Here is a 15,213-nt window from a genome sequence, read left to right as displayed (position 1 = left end):
TGTCAGAATCTGCCATGTAGGGGCGCCTGGGTGGCTCAGTGGGTTAAAGCCTCTGCCTTCAGCTCAGGTCATGATCTCAGGATCCTGGGATGGAGCCCCGCATCGGGCTCTCTGCTCAGCGGGAGCCTGCTTCCCCCTCTGCCCCCTCTGCCTACTTGTGATCTCTGTCTGTCAAATAAATAAATAAAATCTTAAAAAAATAATTAAAAAAATTTAAAAAAAAAGAATCTGCCATGTAGATAAAACTGGCTGGGAAGTTTCCCTGGTTTCTCAAAGTGGCAGAACCACTTAACGAGTGTGGGAATTGGCCCTTCCTTGAAATATAATATACTCACTAACCACTAGAGCCCAGAACTTTTTTTAGGGATAAAATCCTCTGACAGCATTCTTGCCTCTTCCTGCGGTCAGGGGTGTACTCACAAGCCCCAGTCCTCCCCTTGCTTATTACGAGGTGCTTACTAAACACCTGCTCTGTGACAGGCAGTGGGCCAGGTGCTGGAGGTGCCGAGGGGACCAGCACTGAGCCGAAGCCTTAAACAGAGCTGGTAGCCCAAGTACAAAAGAAGTTGGCTGGAAACTAAAAAACAGGAGAGGGGTGCCTGGGTGGCTCAGCGGGTTAAGCCGCTGCCTTCGGCTCAGGTCATGATTCCAGGGTTCTGGGATTGTGTCGGGCTCTCTGCTCAGCAGGGAGCCTGCTTCCCTCTCACTCTCTCTCCCCGCCTCTTCGCCTACTTGTGATCTCTATCAAATAAATAAATAAAATCTTTTTAAAAATAAATAAATAAATAAATAAATAAATGAAATAAAAAACAGGAGAGCCGAAAGGAAAAGGTGGATAGTGGATACACAGAAACAACTGAGGAAATTTCCCCATGAACAGAGAAAAAAATGATTTGGAAAGCAGAGGAAGGGCTTGGAAGGTCCAACATTCTAAAATTCCAGAAAGGGACAAGCAGGAATAGAGGGGAGGAAGGCATCCTTGAAATAATTCAGGATCATTTCCCACCCCACCCCCACCCCCAAATGTCTGAGATTCCAGAGTGAAAAGGCCCCAAGTGCCCAGTGCAAGATATAAACAGAACAAGGGACAGTGAGGGAGGTTTCAGACACAGACAACGAAAAGACCTACAAGCTTCCAAAATTCTAGCTTGTGTCCAAGTAGAGTTTCACAAGGCGGAGAAAGGAGCAGAGAGTGACCAAGTACTTCACAGGGCTGTGAATGGGCAAGAAGGGAGCAAGCAGAAGTTGGAGACCAGTCTGGAAGCCATGACCAAGGATGAGGACCGTCCGGTGGTGGGACGAGCTCTGGAGGTGAGGCAGAAAGATGGCGTGCACGTGGGGAGAGAAAGGAAGCAAAGCATCAGGGGCACCCGCAGGACTTCTGGCTTCACCAGCTGGGTGTGTGTTGCGGCCCTGATCGAGAGGAAGATGGCAGGAGGGGAGGAGTGGTTTGGGAGTCAAAAGCTTGACATTTTCTTCCTCTGAAGTTTGAGGTGTCTTGTGTCCCAGCACCTGGAGGGTGCAGACCAGGGCTTGGACCTGAAGTCTAGCGTCCGGAGGTCTGGCTGCAGGCTTCTGTGGAAGTCACCAGCATAACAGAGGCTTGCCGGGGTTGTGCACTACACGGGGTCCCCCAGGGGAAAAGCATGTGGCCGGGAGGCAGCCTGAAACCAGGTTCTAAGGAACCCTGGCATTGAATGATCAGGGTGAGGAGGAGCCTCTTTGGGTTTTTATGCTTTTCTGGGAACCACCTATTTTATTAATTTGCTGTTGTTGTTTTTAAATTTGGGGACAGGAGCTAGAACTCCTCCTCCGTGGACCTAGGGCTTTATCCTCCATTTGGGGCCTTCACCCCCTTCCCTGCTCAGTTAGCCTTGCCAGAAGCGTGTCCACGTGTTATTTTCCAAAGAACCAATGTTGGGATTTTTCACTTTTATTTTTTCCGTATTTTTGTATATGTATTAATTTTTGGTCCCCTGTTTCCATTAGCCTCATTTCTATCCTGTTTTTCTAGATTATAAAGATAAGCTCTTCATGTACTTTGCCTTTAAGATTGTGTGGGTTTGTTTTTTAAGATTTTTAAAATTTATTTGAGAGAGTGAGAGAGTGGTGCAGGGGAGAGCAGAGGGAGAGGAATAAGCAGACTGAGCCACCCAAGCACCCCAAGATTGTGCGTTTTTTTTTTTAGAACTCTGACTGCTCTGTGGGATTGGTCGGTTCTTACCCTAATCTTCTAAAATTATCAGTAATTGTGAACTTTCAATTTCCCCTCTGACTAGGAGCAATTTATAACAGCACTTTCCAGCTTCTAAGTGATCTGGGGGTTTTGTTCACCCTTTTGCTGCTGGTTTCTCATTACCGTGTGATGGTAATTACATCTTCTCCTTCTTGCAACTGACTGCATTTCACTGAACAGACATTCTTCCACGCCCTTCTACACACCCGTGCTGGTGTGGGCAATACTGACCAACCTTCAGTGAAATGAGAAAATTAAGAACAATCCTGGACATTTCCACATACCTTAATCTGTAAGGAGAGATGGATTATAATTTCGCAAGGATGCACTTTACTCGTTCCAGCACAGACCGGCAGGATTAAGTGTTACAGGGTAAATTCTGGTCAGACTGTTTGGGTTCTGAAAACCATCGCAGCCACTTACTGGCTGTGCAAGCCTGGGCAACGAACTTTGCCTCTTTGTGCCTCTGCTTCTTTTCCTGTTGAACAGGGCGAATGGCGGTGCCTACCTTAACTTACAGTGCATACGAGTGTGTGGCAAAGCTGTACCGAAGCACGGGCTCGGGCAGCGCGCATGCTGTTAGACACTCACAGAAGACCTCACAAAACAAAACCACCAGGGGCGCCTGGGTGGCTCAGTGGGTTAAGCCGCTGCCTTCGGGTCAGGTCATGATCTCAGAGTCCTGGGATCGAGCCCCGCATCGGGCTCTCTGCTCAGCAGGGAGCCTGCTTCCTCCTCTCTCTCTGCCTGCCTCTCTGCCTGCTTGTGACCTCTCTGTCAAATAAATAAATAAAATCTTAAAAAAAAAAAAAAAAAACCACCAGAAAATTCCCTTCTATGATTATTTATTTACTTGGTTTTAGGAATTTCACTGATTGGCAAAATTCCAGGTTTTGTACCATTTCCCTCTGACAAGATCAACTCTTATAAGTGCTCTTCAAGCACACAAAAAGAATGCGGGTTCTATTTGTGGTATAGAGTTCTACAGCTCTAATAATCAATCTTATAATATTACCAAGGTCCTGGATGTCTTTACTGACAACACATCAAGGGGTAAATGACATCTTTAATGGACTCGCACTTCCACACTAAAGGAGCAGCAATGCCTGGCAGGACTTAGGCGGGGCCTTGGCCTCCCCACAGGTGCAGGCAGGAGCCTGGGGAGTCACATCTCCTTCAATGCCAACACACTGTCCTACAGCATCCCTGTCTCCTGCCAACCTGGAAGGGTTTTTTTTTGAGTCTCACCTAAAGGATCTGGCTTCTCAGTGTTTCCATTCATGTGCAAGAAACTTGGCATGACCTCAAAAGTTAAAAACTAATGGCATCACCATTTTACACCCCCTTCCTAAAGCCCGAAGCCTTACAACCCTCCCTCTACACATGGCTGCTAAACAGGTCTTTGGAATACCTTGACTGCAATGTCACTCCCCAACCTCTGGGACTTAAACCCTTCGATAACTTTCTGCCAAGAAACAAATCAAGTTTAAACTGTCAGACTATTCTTACTTTGAAATAAAAAAACAAAAACACCACCTATCTCCTAAGGTCTGTGTAAATGCTCAGAACACCACGAACCCCCACCAAACGCCGCTGAGGCTGCCGCTGGGCGGTGGGAAGGGGAGGTGCTGACAGTCTGTGCCGAGCGGTCCAGAGCACTCACAGCATGGCGATGCCCCAGTGCTTCCCTGCTCTCTCTCCTGCTGCCTGGAAGCCAGACAACCCGATGAGGGCCACCGTGGGTGTAATGGTCAGGGGCCCGATGTATTTCAGCAGAGCCCCAGGTAGGCCGAGGAGGCCGATGACCACTTCTATCAGTGAGGACATGATGATGGCGCCCTGGATCTGGAACGAGAGAGGCCAAAGACAGGAGAGTGAGCAGCCTGTAGATCATAGACTCCAAATGTCACCCGCAACCACACCGGACAGTTCTGCCAAGCAGCGACTTACTACCTAACAGGCATGACACAGCTGGAAAATTCCTGAGGCCTCAAAAGAAACCAGTGGAGTGAGTGGTGTCTAGCCAACCTATGAATCCCATGGTCACCATAGGAGCATCACAGAAACGGGCACTGATAGATGCACAGCCAACCTGCCTCCCCACGGACAAGTGAGAGAGTTATCATTCCCGCTCAAGACATGGGATATTCAAAGCCAGCCTGAGAGGAACACTCCAGCACAGACTCTAGAGTGAGTCCCTGAGGGACATTGAGAAGGTAGTATTATCGATACAAATTCTAAAAGAACCCTCCTACAGTGGAGAAGGGCTGTGTCTGCATCCATTCTGAACTAATGGTAAAAGATCTTCCAGGTTTGGGACGATCTGGATAAACCGTCAGCCATTCTTCACCGCTGAGGACTCCCAGCCGTGTTCTCTTGCCCTCTTCTGTTCAAGGGCACCATAGCAGACCAGTATCTTTTAATTCCTTCCCCACACACGGGCAAACACAAGCTGGGATGAAGAGTTCTACTGCCCGTAGGCCAGCCTCTGTCACTCCCTGCCAGGGAGCCGTGTCCCGCTGGGCCAGTTACACTGGAGGTTACACATCTGGTCTGTGGGCACACGGTGAGGGGCAGGGAGGGAAATGAAGGACAAGAAACAACACTGGATGGTGGCATAAAGCATTTCTGCACGCTTCATTTTATGGTGATGGCACCTTAATTTCATGGAAGAAATAAACATGTCCCAAGTTGGAAAAGAAAAGGAGGGCTTAGCGCAAGGAAGCACAATTTCTTGGGAAGCGGGGGAGAAACACAAAGAAGTTGCATGCAGACAGTGCTCATGTTTTACCTCGCGTATTCGGGGGTACCAAATGTGCTCTGTGTGCAGCAGCTCTGTGGTTCCATTGGACACTGAAACATCTTGAAAACAAAAACAAAGACAATATTTTTTTGGAGTGACACTGATGTTTCACAGGATATATTCATTTCACTCTTTGCAAGGAGAAATTTCTTCCCTGTTTTACGTATATTTGTATAAAATACCCATCCCTGAAATTCCAGTTACGACAGTATGGCTTACCATACTGAAAGGTGGACTCCCAACGCTAACGTAACCACATGTAGTCATCGACTGAGCGCTCCCGGTGCTCAAAAGCTGACTGAACTGGGGATGCATACTGCTAGTGGCCTCCTCACACAAAGACCAACCTTTGCAAGCAGCGGAGCTAACTGAAATGCGGGATAGCAAGGCTGCTGACTGAGGTTTTCTAAAGTCTGGAGAAAACAGAGGGCCTTTTCCAGTTTCTAAATCAAATCGTGGTCACCAACTAACTCCTAGGAGCAAGGAAGGAAACAAAGGTTGGAAAACTTTGCTCCTAGAACCAAAAAGTGTAACAGTATTTTGAGAGTACAACAGGACTATCTGATTTTTCTCAAACCCCCTATCTGATTTTTTCCTGACCTTATCAGGCCATTTAAGGATCTCTGTAATCACTAACGAGGTGGGGTGGGGTGGGGAGTGAAAGTCATTTGCAGAAAACCAAAGCAGCCAGGTCCTTCAAAAGCAAAGATCGTTCAGAGAAGGGATGCTGATGCAGCAAAGAGAGTGATTACTGGTGGTTCATAAAATCCACTGAAAGAAAAGAGGCAGAAAAATAGCACAAATGTTGTTCTAGTCCATTCCCATATTTATCAATTTCATTAGCATAGAGAAATGAGGCTCCTTCTGATCCTTACTTGCTCTTGGGTTAGGGATGAACGAGTGGGGGAGAGAGAGAGACAGAAACACGATCCACAGACTGGAGTGTTCTAAGCAGTTTGTTGGTTTGTGTGTTCTGTGCCCGATTCCAGAAAGGATTTAAGGCCGCCGAGGGCAGCACGTCCAGGCCTCCCTTCTATCATCTGCACTAAGGGACCCCAATGACGTACGTGGAAATAACTGCAGTTACCTGTGGTGTTACATTTCCATTTATCTAAAGACAGGATGGCTCGAGCAGGGGCCAGAAATGCAAAAGCACTGGCCTGAAACAGGGGTAACCTAAAAGAAACGAGACCAAAACCATGATCACGGCATCAGGAACTACCGAGGTAGTTCACGATTTGACAGCTTAACAGTCTTTTCCATAGACACACAGCACATGAGTAAATGCAGGCACGCGAGGGAGAAAGAGCCCCGGGCTACACCGATCTCCTCTGCACGCGGGCCAGGGCCGCCGGCTTCTCCGTCCTCCCCTCCTGCTGCTCTCCCCACACACAGCCCCACATGGGCCCTGGGGGAGCCCTGTGGTCAGCGCCCACACCCCAATACCAGGCCCTGCCATCACCACCTTTCCCCTCGGGGGTGGGGGATGTCGGGCATTTGGGCGTCTTGCTCTCCTGCTGAGCTTGTGAGCTCCTTCTTAAACACCGGTGTGTCTTCCAATTTACCACCCTCCTCCTCCTCCCCTTCACATCCTTATTGGTTATCACAGGAGAAAAATCTACCCCCCCACCCGTCATTCCATTTTGTAAATCAAAAACTGCCCTAAATCCTATAGGATAAGCATCATAATCACATTAGTGATCTAGAACTACTGAGGAAAGAAAAGCTGTAAGTTACAAATCAACGGTAGACATAATATACTGCTTAATCATAAAAAATACTCGAGTTCTAAACCCTATTTTTAAAGAACCCCGAAAGCATGCAGACTCTGTAAAATCTCCTGCCTTCAATCCTCAAATGCCACCATTCAATTACATTTTAGATACTCCACGCTGCCTTCCTAACACCTGAGCTACTCAAATTCACCAAAAGATTTTTGAATGTGTACAACATTTCAGCTATAATTGAATGAAGGTAGCTTTACAGGCTAACATGAGAACTTGACTGCTATTTTTAACATTTTCAGAGTGAAATCTAAAAATGACTCCTTCTGTCGGCAAGGCTGGCAACTCCCAGATGTCCAGATCCTTCTGAAATACTCCCCAGCAGCCTTGTGTCAGCGTCCTGGCCAGCGGACCCGCACCCGACACATGCCCCTCTGTGCTCTGACAGCACATCTGACCCCAACTGGAACAGGAAGTCGGCTAAGAGGAGGTGGCTCTGGCTGAAGGAGCCTTGTTACAAGCCCAGAGCTGGCACACCCCTCTCTGCGCCAGCCACCGGCTCAAGATTCTCCTGTTCTCCTGGCTGTTTCAGTCAAGCCATGAAATCACGGCGAGTAGGCAGGATGCTGGCTGGCGCTAGGGTGCAGAGGCGGGCTGCACGGGACAGACCAGAGGCATTGCTGGCCGTCATTCACGTGGGCACACCCTCTACCAACCGTCCATTTATGATTACCTGTCGGAAGGGCCCAGAGCACAGTACCATCGAAAGTGGGAGTGAAGGTCACCTGAAGTGGGAATATATATTAAAGGAAAACACTGTTTGGTTTGATAAATTTTCAGAAATGCCCTGAAGGGGCAAAGGGAGGTCAACATCTAATCTGGAATGGATGCCGTCTCAAATGGCCCAAATAACATCTGCTTTACTATCGTTTTGGATTTCCAGCACCACATCCCAGGGCCACATAACGTGGACTGCATTTAGAGACCTCGTCCTAGAAATGGTACCATCAACACCACACTGGTTGACCCACTGGTAGGAAAGTAAAGACCGGCTCTGGGTTCCACTCCCAGGGACATGAACTACTCCTGACCTCGTCTGCACCAGACCATCACCTGGGCACCTTTCAGGGCAAATATTTTATGGCTTAACCATGACCAAAGGTCCTGAGAACACAGCTGCCAAGAATCCCCCTCATTTCCAGCAATTGGGACCCTGCATTCCTTTGAAAGTGTGTGGTAACAGAAAATCCCCACCTGTGCTACCCCAGGCTCGCAGGACTCTGGAAAGGGCTGGCTCACGCGTTCACGGTTCAGCCCCGAGCACACTGCCCACCCCTCGCAGCGCTGGTAGGAGGACAGGGGCGGCTGCTGTACACACTAGATACTCTCAGCGGCTGACGGGGCTTTCTGAAGCTCTTTCCCAGCAGACAGCTGACCGTATGCCTGCACAGGGCTCATCTTCTACACTTGGTCACACGCCAGTCACCACCTTGGATCCCTGGGCTCCCCCATGTGGGCAGGACAGCCCACTCTTTTACTTTGTCCTGACGGCAGAAGGGAAACAAACTGTGCCTGTCTTTACACCGGGGGCTGGCAAACCGGCCCATGAACCCAATCTAGCAAATGACTTGTCTTTGTGAGGAAGGTTTCCCCAGGACACAGCCACAGATGTCTGCAGCTGTTTTGGGGTTACAATGGTGGAGTCTAGTAGTCCCAAGAGAGACCACAGAGCCCAAAATGTTTACTGCTTGTCCCTTTACAGAAAAAGTGTGCCGCCCCAGTGGGAAAGTATTATCTGAAACATGGGAAGAGGTGGTAGGTTTTTGCAGATGAGCTTTTAAGGTTAATAGTGTCCCTAAACGTTAGGAGGAAACAAATCTGAGCAGACAGGCACCTTTACCGTGCTGACGCATTCCCATGTCGGGCTCCAGCCTTAGGATGGAGAAAAGCCTAACCTAAGCCTTACTTCCTTTAAAACTCTGCTGGAGGCATCCCATTTCCTCCTCCAAACCCAGGAGACCAGAGCCCCAGGCCCCAGGCTCTTTCTCAGCAGCCCCTTCACAGACCTACACTCTAGCTTCTCATTTCTGAGCCTTTGCCCTTCTCGGTCATCAACTCACTTCCAACAATCAATTTTTATTCCTCACTCAAAGGCACAGAGAAAATACCATGTCCTCCAGGAAACATTCCAGGATCTCCTTCCTCGGGTTCAAAATGTGTTCCCCTATAACTCTGGCTTTTCTGTCCAGGGCTTCTCCAAGTCACCCTGCAAGCTGTCAGGAAGCTGCTTCATGATCCCTGGGGTGCTGGTTAAAAACAGCAATTTCTGCATCTCACCCTGGCCTGGTGCATCAAAGTCTCGGATGAGGCCTCCAATCTGCATATGGAACAATCATTTCTGGGTAAAGCTGAGGCACCAGGTACCACAAAGGCAGACTACCCCTGTGCCAGTAAAGGGATTTACTGCTTTACAGTGACAGAAAAAATGACCCCTGGGCTGCCGAGGAGTTTCTGCTGTGCGAAAGACACAGCTAGTCACAGCCACACACTAAGCTGGGGATGGCTGTAGGAGCAGTCACCCACCCAAACTAAAGGGCCAGAAGCACTTCGCCACACGTGGGAGGGGCTACAAAGAGTCCAGGCAGGGAGAAGAACAGGCACAAACTCGAGCCACAGGAGCCTCAGGAATCCTCCGAGAACTGAGAACCGCAGGCACCTGACAGTGGCTGGGGGCCAATGTACTGAAGGTCAGGGCAGACCCGGGGCAAAAGCCCCACACTGTGCCAGCAGGCAAGAGCAATCTTGCTCGGAAAGGACCACTGTGGGGGAACTGGGAAAGGTGACCTTAACCCCAAAACATTCTCAGAAGGCATTCTAACAGGACATGGCCTGTTACTGTGGTCTGTGCGTCGCTGACCCACTCATGCTGCGGCGTCAACTCCAGGACCCGCCAGCCCAGGGCAGGTCTGTGCGTGCACCTCGGCCTCCATGGGCTCCCTCAGTAGCACCTAAGCGCTCTGTGCTGCCGAGCTCCCTGCACGTGGACCTGCCCCTCTCCCCACGGGGCCAGAACCGCCTGACAGTAGAAGCTGGCCCCTTTACACCCATCATCATTGCATCCCCAGGACCAACCTTCACTTAGCAATTAATGAATGAATTAAAGGCACTATTTACAAATGCTATTCTTCAAGAAGAATTTTATTAGACTAGAAATAAGAAGTCTTTTGGGGACACCTGGGTGGCCCAGTCAGTTAACCGCCTGCCTTGAGCTCAAGTCACTATCTCAGGGTCCTGGGATTGAGCCCTGCATCAGGCTCCTTGCTCGGTGGGGAGCCTGCTTCTCCCTTTCCCTCTGTTGCTCTCCCTGCTCGTGCTTTCTCTGACAAATAAATAAATAAAATCTTAAAAAAAAAAAAAAAAGTCTTTCTGCCATGTTGATTTTAACAAATCAGGGAAAGGACTTTTTTTTTTTTTGGTAAAGATTATAAGCACTGGGTAGAGAGGACAGAGAGTCAAATGTGCATGAATATTCCAGACAAAAACCTGACAACTTCCCCAGGCCCTAGGGGCTAGCAATCCTCCCTGGTATCATCAGGAGAAACGTTTTTAAAAAGTTTAAAAGGGTAGGTCAGCCCTACAAGTAGCACCTGGAAGGTAAGAAATGTTATCTCCCTGGAACTGAATCATTTAATGAAATGAATAAAACAAAAACAGTCACTCAACACAGAAAGTACAATCTGTGCCTGGATTCCCGATCTACCAAGAAAGCAATTCAGTTCATGCAAAACATCTCGTTGTCAAATAAATATATACTTGAGTCTACATTGCAGCACAATTTTAAAATAATCTCTAAAAAATACAAAACAGGCTTCACCTCAAGGAACTATAGTTTCACAACTGAATCTGTCATCAGGAATGTATATCCTCAGTCCCTTAAGGAAAAGCAAAACACAATTTGTCAAAGGAAAACTCTTAACTGCTAACATTTTCCTATTATTTCCCATATGTATGTTCTATCAGCTGAGCTATCTGGAAAGGAGCTTGAATCTTCTAAGAATAAACACCCCCTCCTACATCATCGCTTTCCCATGTCATACCCAAGGATGACATTAATTTAACAACGTTATCTACTCTTCAGGCCATATTTAAATTGATTTATTTATAAAAGTGCTTATACCTGCCCCTACTCCCCCAAATCCAATCAGAGTTCCTATACCGCATTTGGTTGTCTTGTGAAATGTTTAGAACCAGGCTAAACACTTCCAGCAAGGAGACTGCTCAGGTGTTGTGCACTTCTTAGAGCATCCCATCAGCAGACCTGCCCGGCATATCAGATTGTCCCAGGAGGTGGGAAAGCCTAGTTAGGGCAGTGACTGCTAGACTCTCCATTTAAAAAGGACCTTTTTCCTTTTGTAATTAATAAAATATCTGTAGGGTGATTCTTAGACTGTGTGAATATTATATTCCCACTAGCTTATTAAAATTCTTACATAGGTTAAAAACGACAAGTTTGGGGCGCCTGGGTGGCTCAGTGGGTTAAAGCCTCTGCCTTCGGCTCAGGTCATGATCCCAGGCTCCTAGGATCGAGCCCTGCATCAGGCTCTCTGCTCTGCAGGGAGCCTGCTTCCCTTCCTCTCTCTGCCTGCCTCTCTGCCTACCTGTGATCTCTCTCAAATAAATAAAATCTTTAAAAAAAAAAACAAAAAACACGACAAGTTTTCCATTTGATCATTCTATCCTCATTTAATTAGTGGCCTTTTGTAAAGAAGAGCTTGCCTTTTTGCCCAACTTTATCTTGTTCTCGTTCTTTTTTGAACATCACCGTAAATGCACGAATTCCTTTTTCATTCAGTTTTAAAATTCACTTCTGTGACTATTCTTCTTATCAAACTATCCCAAACTTGCCCAAAGCAGCCTGTTCAAGCAGGTTCCCCTTCTTTATGACGACTCTCCCCCAACATCTCCCTCCCACCTTATTTTTTGAGCAGGTTTTATTCTTTCTGACACAAAATGCTCCAGGGTCAACATGCACTTTTTCTCAGTCCTGGCCCTGGAGTCCAGTACTCCAGGAAGCCCAGTCCATTTTAGTGGAGAATGGGATTTAGAAACCGAGATGAAACACCAGGTAGGCTACAGTTATTGCGGTGGCATTTAGTGAATAGAGCTGGGATTCATTTTTGAATTGTGGGGTCACAATGACACCTGTAGCTCAGCCCAGTACCCCTGGATTATCTTCTTTCTTTCCATATTTATGTCTCTCCTTTCCCTACACTGAGCGTCCTGATTTCCATCACCATCAATATGTTATTCATTTGGTTTATCCTGTAACAAAATACAGCACAGAATTACACCAAAATCATTACTAACAAGACTACTAGGGGTGCCTGGGTGGCTCAGTGGGTTAAAGCCTCTGCCTTCGGCTCAGGTCATGATCCCAGGGTCCTGGGATCAAGCCCTGCATTGGGCTCTCTGCTCAGCGGGGAGCCTGCTTCCTCCTCTCTCTCTCTGCCTACTTGTGATCTCTCTCTGTCAAATAAATAAATAAAATCTTAAAAAAAAAAAAAAAAAGACTACTAAAGGGACCTGGGTGGCTCAGATGGTTGGGCGTCTGCCTTCGGCTCAGGTCATGATCCCAGAGTCCTAGGATCAAGAGTCCTGCATCAGGCTCCCTGCTCAGCAGGCAGCCTGCTTCTCCCTCTGCCTCTCTGTCTCTCATGAATAAATAAATAAAATCCTTAAAAAAAAAAACAAAAAACTACTAAGATTATTAAGGCTATTAATATTTTTGGGGCACCTGGGTGGCTCATTTGGCTAACGTGTCTGCTTTTCAGCTCAGGTCAAGATCTCAGGGTCCTGGGATCAAACCCCAGGTCAGGCTCCCTGCTTGGCAGGGAGCCTGCGTCTCCCTTGCCCTCTGCCTGCCGTTCCATCTGCCTGTGCTCTGTCAAATAAACTCTTTAAAAAAAAAAAAAAAAAAGACTATTAAGATTTGTTTTCCATCCCATTCAGGTCATGGAAAGTACTGTGTTCTGAAGTCTGTGAATGAATTCTTTTCTTTTTTTTTTTAATATTTTTATTTTATTTATTTGACAGACAGAGATCACAAGTAGGCAGAGAGACAGGCAGAGAGAGAGGGAAGCAGGCTCCCTGCCGAGCAAAGAGCCCAATGTGGGGCTCGATCCCAGAACTCCGGGATCATGACCTGAGCCGAAGGCAGAGGCTTTAACCCACTGAGCCACCCAGGTGCCCCAATGAATTCTTTTCTGTGGTTAGCAATTTGACATGTAGTTAGGCTCACAGGTTTCTGTAATTTTAGGATTTGCTTTTCTTCATCCTTTTAGATTTACGTTTTGAGCATGTTGAACATTTGTACAGTTTAAAAATCAAACCACAGAGAGATATACCAGAAAAGTCTCACTCCTATCCCATCCCCTCCATCCCATTCTCAGCTACTTCCTACAGTTAATCATTTTCCTTCATTCCTAATTATCCTTGTTCCATCATGCCTGCACTCACACTTTTTTGCCACTTTTTTTTCCTGCATATCCTGGAACTTACTCTATACCACTTCACAGAGATCGTCCCCATTTTTTCTCAGGGCTGCATGGACTATACTGTGTGATGTACAAATAGCAGCCAGTCCCCTGAAGATATGCATTTGAGTGTTAAATATTTTGCCATTACAAATGATATAGCAATAAATAACTTTGGGCGCATTGTTTTGCATTTATGGGAGTGTATCTTCAGTGTAAATTTCTGTAAGTGGGATTGCTAGATCAAATGGTAAATGCATATATACTCTAGATATTGTAAAATTCTTCTTTATAAGGGTTGAACTATTTTCACTCCTGACAGCAATGTATAAGATGTTCTCCTATAGTCTTGCCATCAGAGTGGCTCATTGAAATTTTTATTTTTTGTGAATCTACCAAAGGTGAGAAGTGCTATCTCAGAGTAGCTTTAGTTTAATTATTACAAATTGACATTCTTACATTCAGAGAAGAACTTTTCTATGATCTATTCATGTCTTCGGCTTTTTCTGCCTACATAATTTTTGGGACCTTTTTAAAATATGTTCACTTGTAGCTGGTGAAACCATTCTGAAAAACAGAATGGAGGTTCCTCAAAAAGTTGAAAACAGAGCTACCCTACAACCCAGCAATCACGCTACTGGGTATTTACCCTAAAGATACAAATGTAGTGATCCAAAGGGGCATGTGTACCTGAATGTTTACAGCAGCAACGTCCACAATAGCCAAACGATGGAAAGAGCCTAGATGTCCATCAACAGATGAATGGATAAAGAAGATGTGGTGTATATATACATACGTACATACATACACAAACGCATATGCGCGCGCACCCCACACACAATGGAATACTATGCAGCCATCAAAACCCCCCAAAATTTGCAATGCCATGGATGGAACTAGAGGGTATTATGCTAAGAGAAATAAGTCAATCAGAGAAAGACAATTATATGATCTCTCTGATAGGAGGATTTTGACATGTGGTGGGGGGGGCTGTGGGAGTAGGGAGGGAAAAAATTGAAACAAGATGGGATCAGGAGGGAGACAAACCATAAAAGACTCTTAATCTCAGGAAACAAACTGAGGGTTGCTGGAGGGGAGTGGGGTAGGAGGGATAGGGTGGCTGGGTGATGGACACTGGGGAGAGTATGTGCTATGGTGAGTGCTATGAATTGTTTAAGACTGATGATTCACAGACAAGTAATACATTATACATTAATTTTTAAAAAAGAGTACACTTGTGATAAGCACTGGGTGATGTATGGAATTGTTGAATCACTATCTTGTATACATAAACTAACACAACACTGTATGTTAAGTACACTGGAATTAAAAATTTTTTAAATATTTTTTAAAATGGAAGAAATAAATAAAAATATATTCTTTCATTCTTAAAATACCTTGACTCTTTTTTTTTTTTAAGATTTTATTTATTTGACAGACAGAGGTCACAGGTAGGCAGAGAAGCAGCCAGAGAGAGAGGAAGGGAAGCAGGCTCCCCGTTAAGCAGAGAGCCCAATGAGGGGCTCGATCTCAGGACCCCAGGATCATGACCTGAGCTGAAGGCAGAGGCTTTAAACCACTGAGCCACCCAGATGCCCCAAAATACCTTGACTTTTAAGAGTCCTTTCTATATTAGAGATTTGGACTTTATCTGTGATACATTAGAAATATTTTTCCAGTTTGTCATTTTTATGGTATATTTTTACAATGTAAAGTTTAAAATTTTTTATATTTAATGTCATCAAATTTTTTATCCTTTTGTTTTTGGGGTTTGAGTCCTAGTTTAAAAGTCTTTCCCTACTTCTAGGCTATATAGGATTTAACCCTTGTTTTATTCTAATACTTATATAGTTTCATGATTCTTGCATTTGGATCTCTAATCCATTCTGGATTGACTAAAAAAACAAAACAAAACAA

General features: G+C 46.1%; 1 protein-coding gene across 6 annotated transcripts in view; it reads right to left on the bottom strand.

The window, feature by feature from the left end:
- Positions 1-15,213, bottom strand: part of SLC23A2 (solute carrier family 23 member 2) — a 130,376-nt gene that overhangs the window by 23,064 nt on the left and 92,099 nt on the right. For all 6 annotated transcript variants that reach the window (XM_047744694.1, XM_047744692.1, XM_047744691.1 and 3 more), the window contains 3 exons: positions 6,127-6,215; positions 5,028-5,098; positions 3,900-4,081 (listed from right to left, as the gene is read on the bottom strand). In XM_047744694.1, coding sequence (XP_047600650.1) covers positions 3,900-4,081; positions 5,028-5,098; positions 6,127-6,215 — 342 coding nt within the window. The remainder of the gene's footprint in view (positions 1-3,899; positions 4,082-5,027; positions 5,099-6,126; positions 6,216-15,213) is intronic.

The sequence above is a fragment of the Lutra lutra genome, chromosome 9, assembly GCF_902655055.1.
Source record: "Lutra lutra chromosome 9, mLutLut1.2, whole genome shotgun sequence".
Taxonomy (NCBI): Eukaryota; Metazoa; Chordata; class Mammalia; order Carnivora; family Mustelidae; genus Lutra; species Lutra lutra.
The sequence above is the reverse complement of the archived record's forward strand: the minus strand, read 5'-3'. Positions and strand labels throughout refer to the sequence as shown.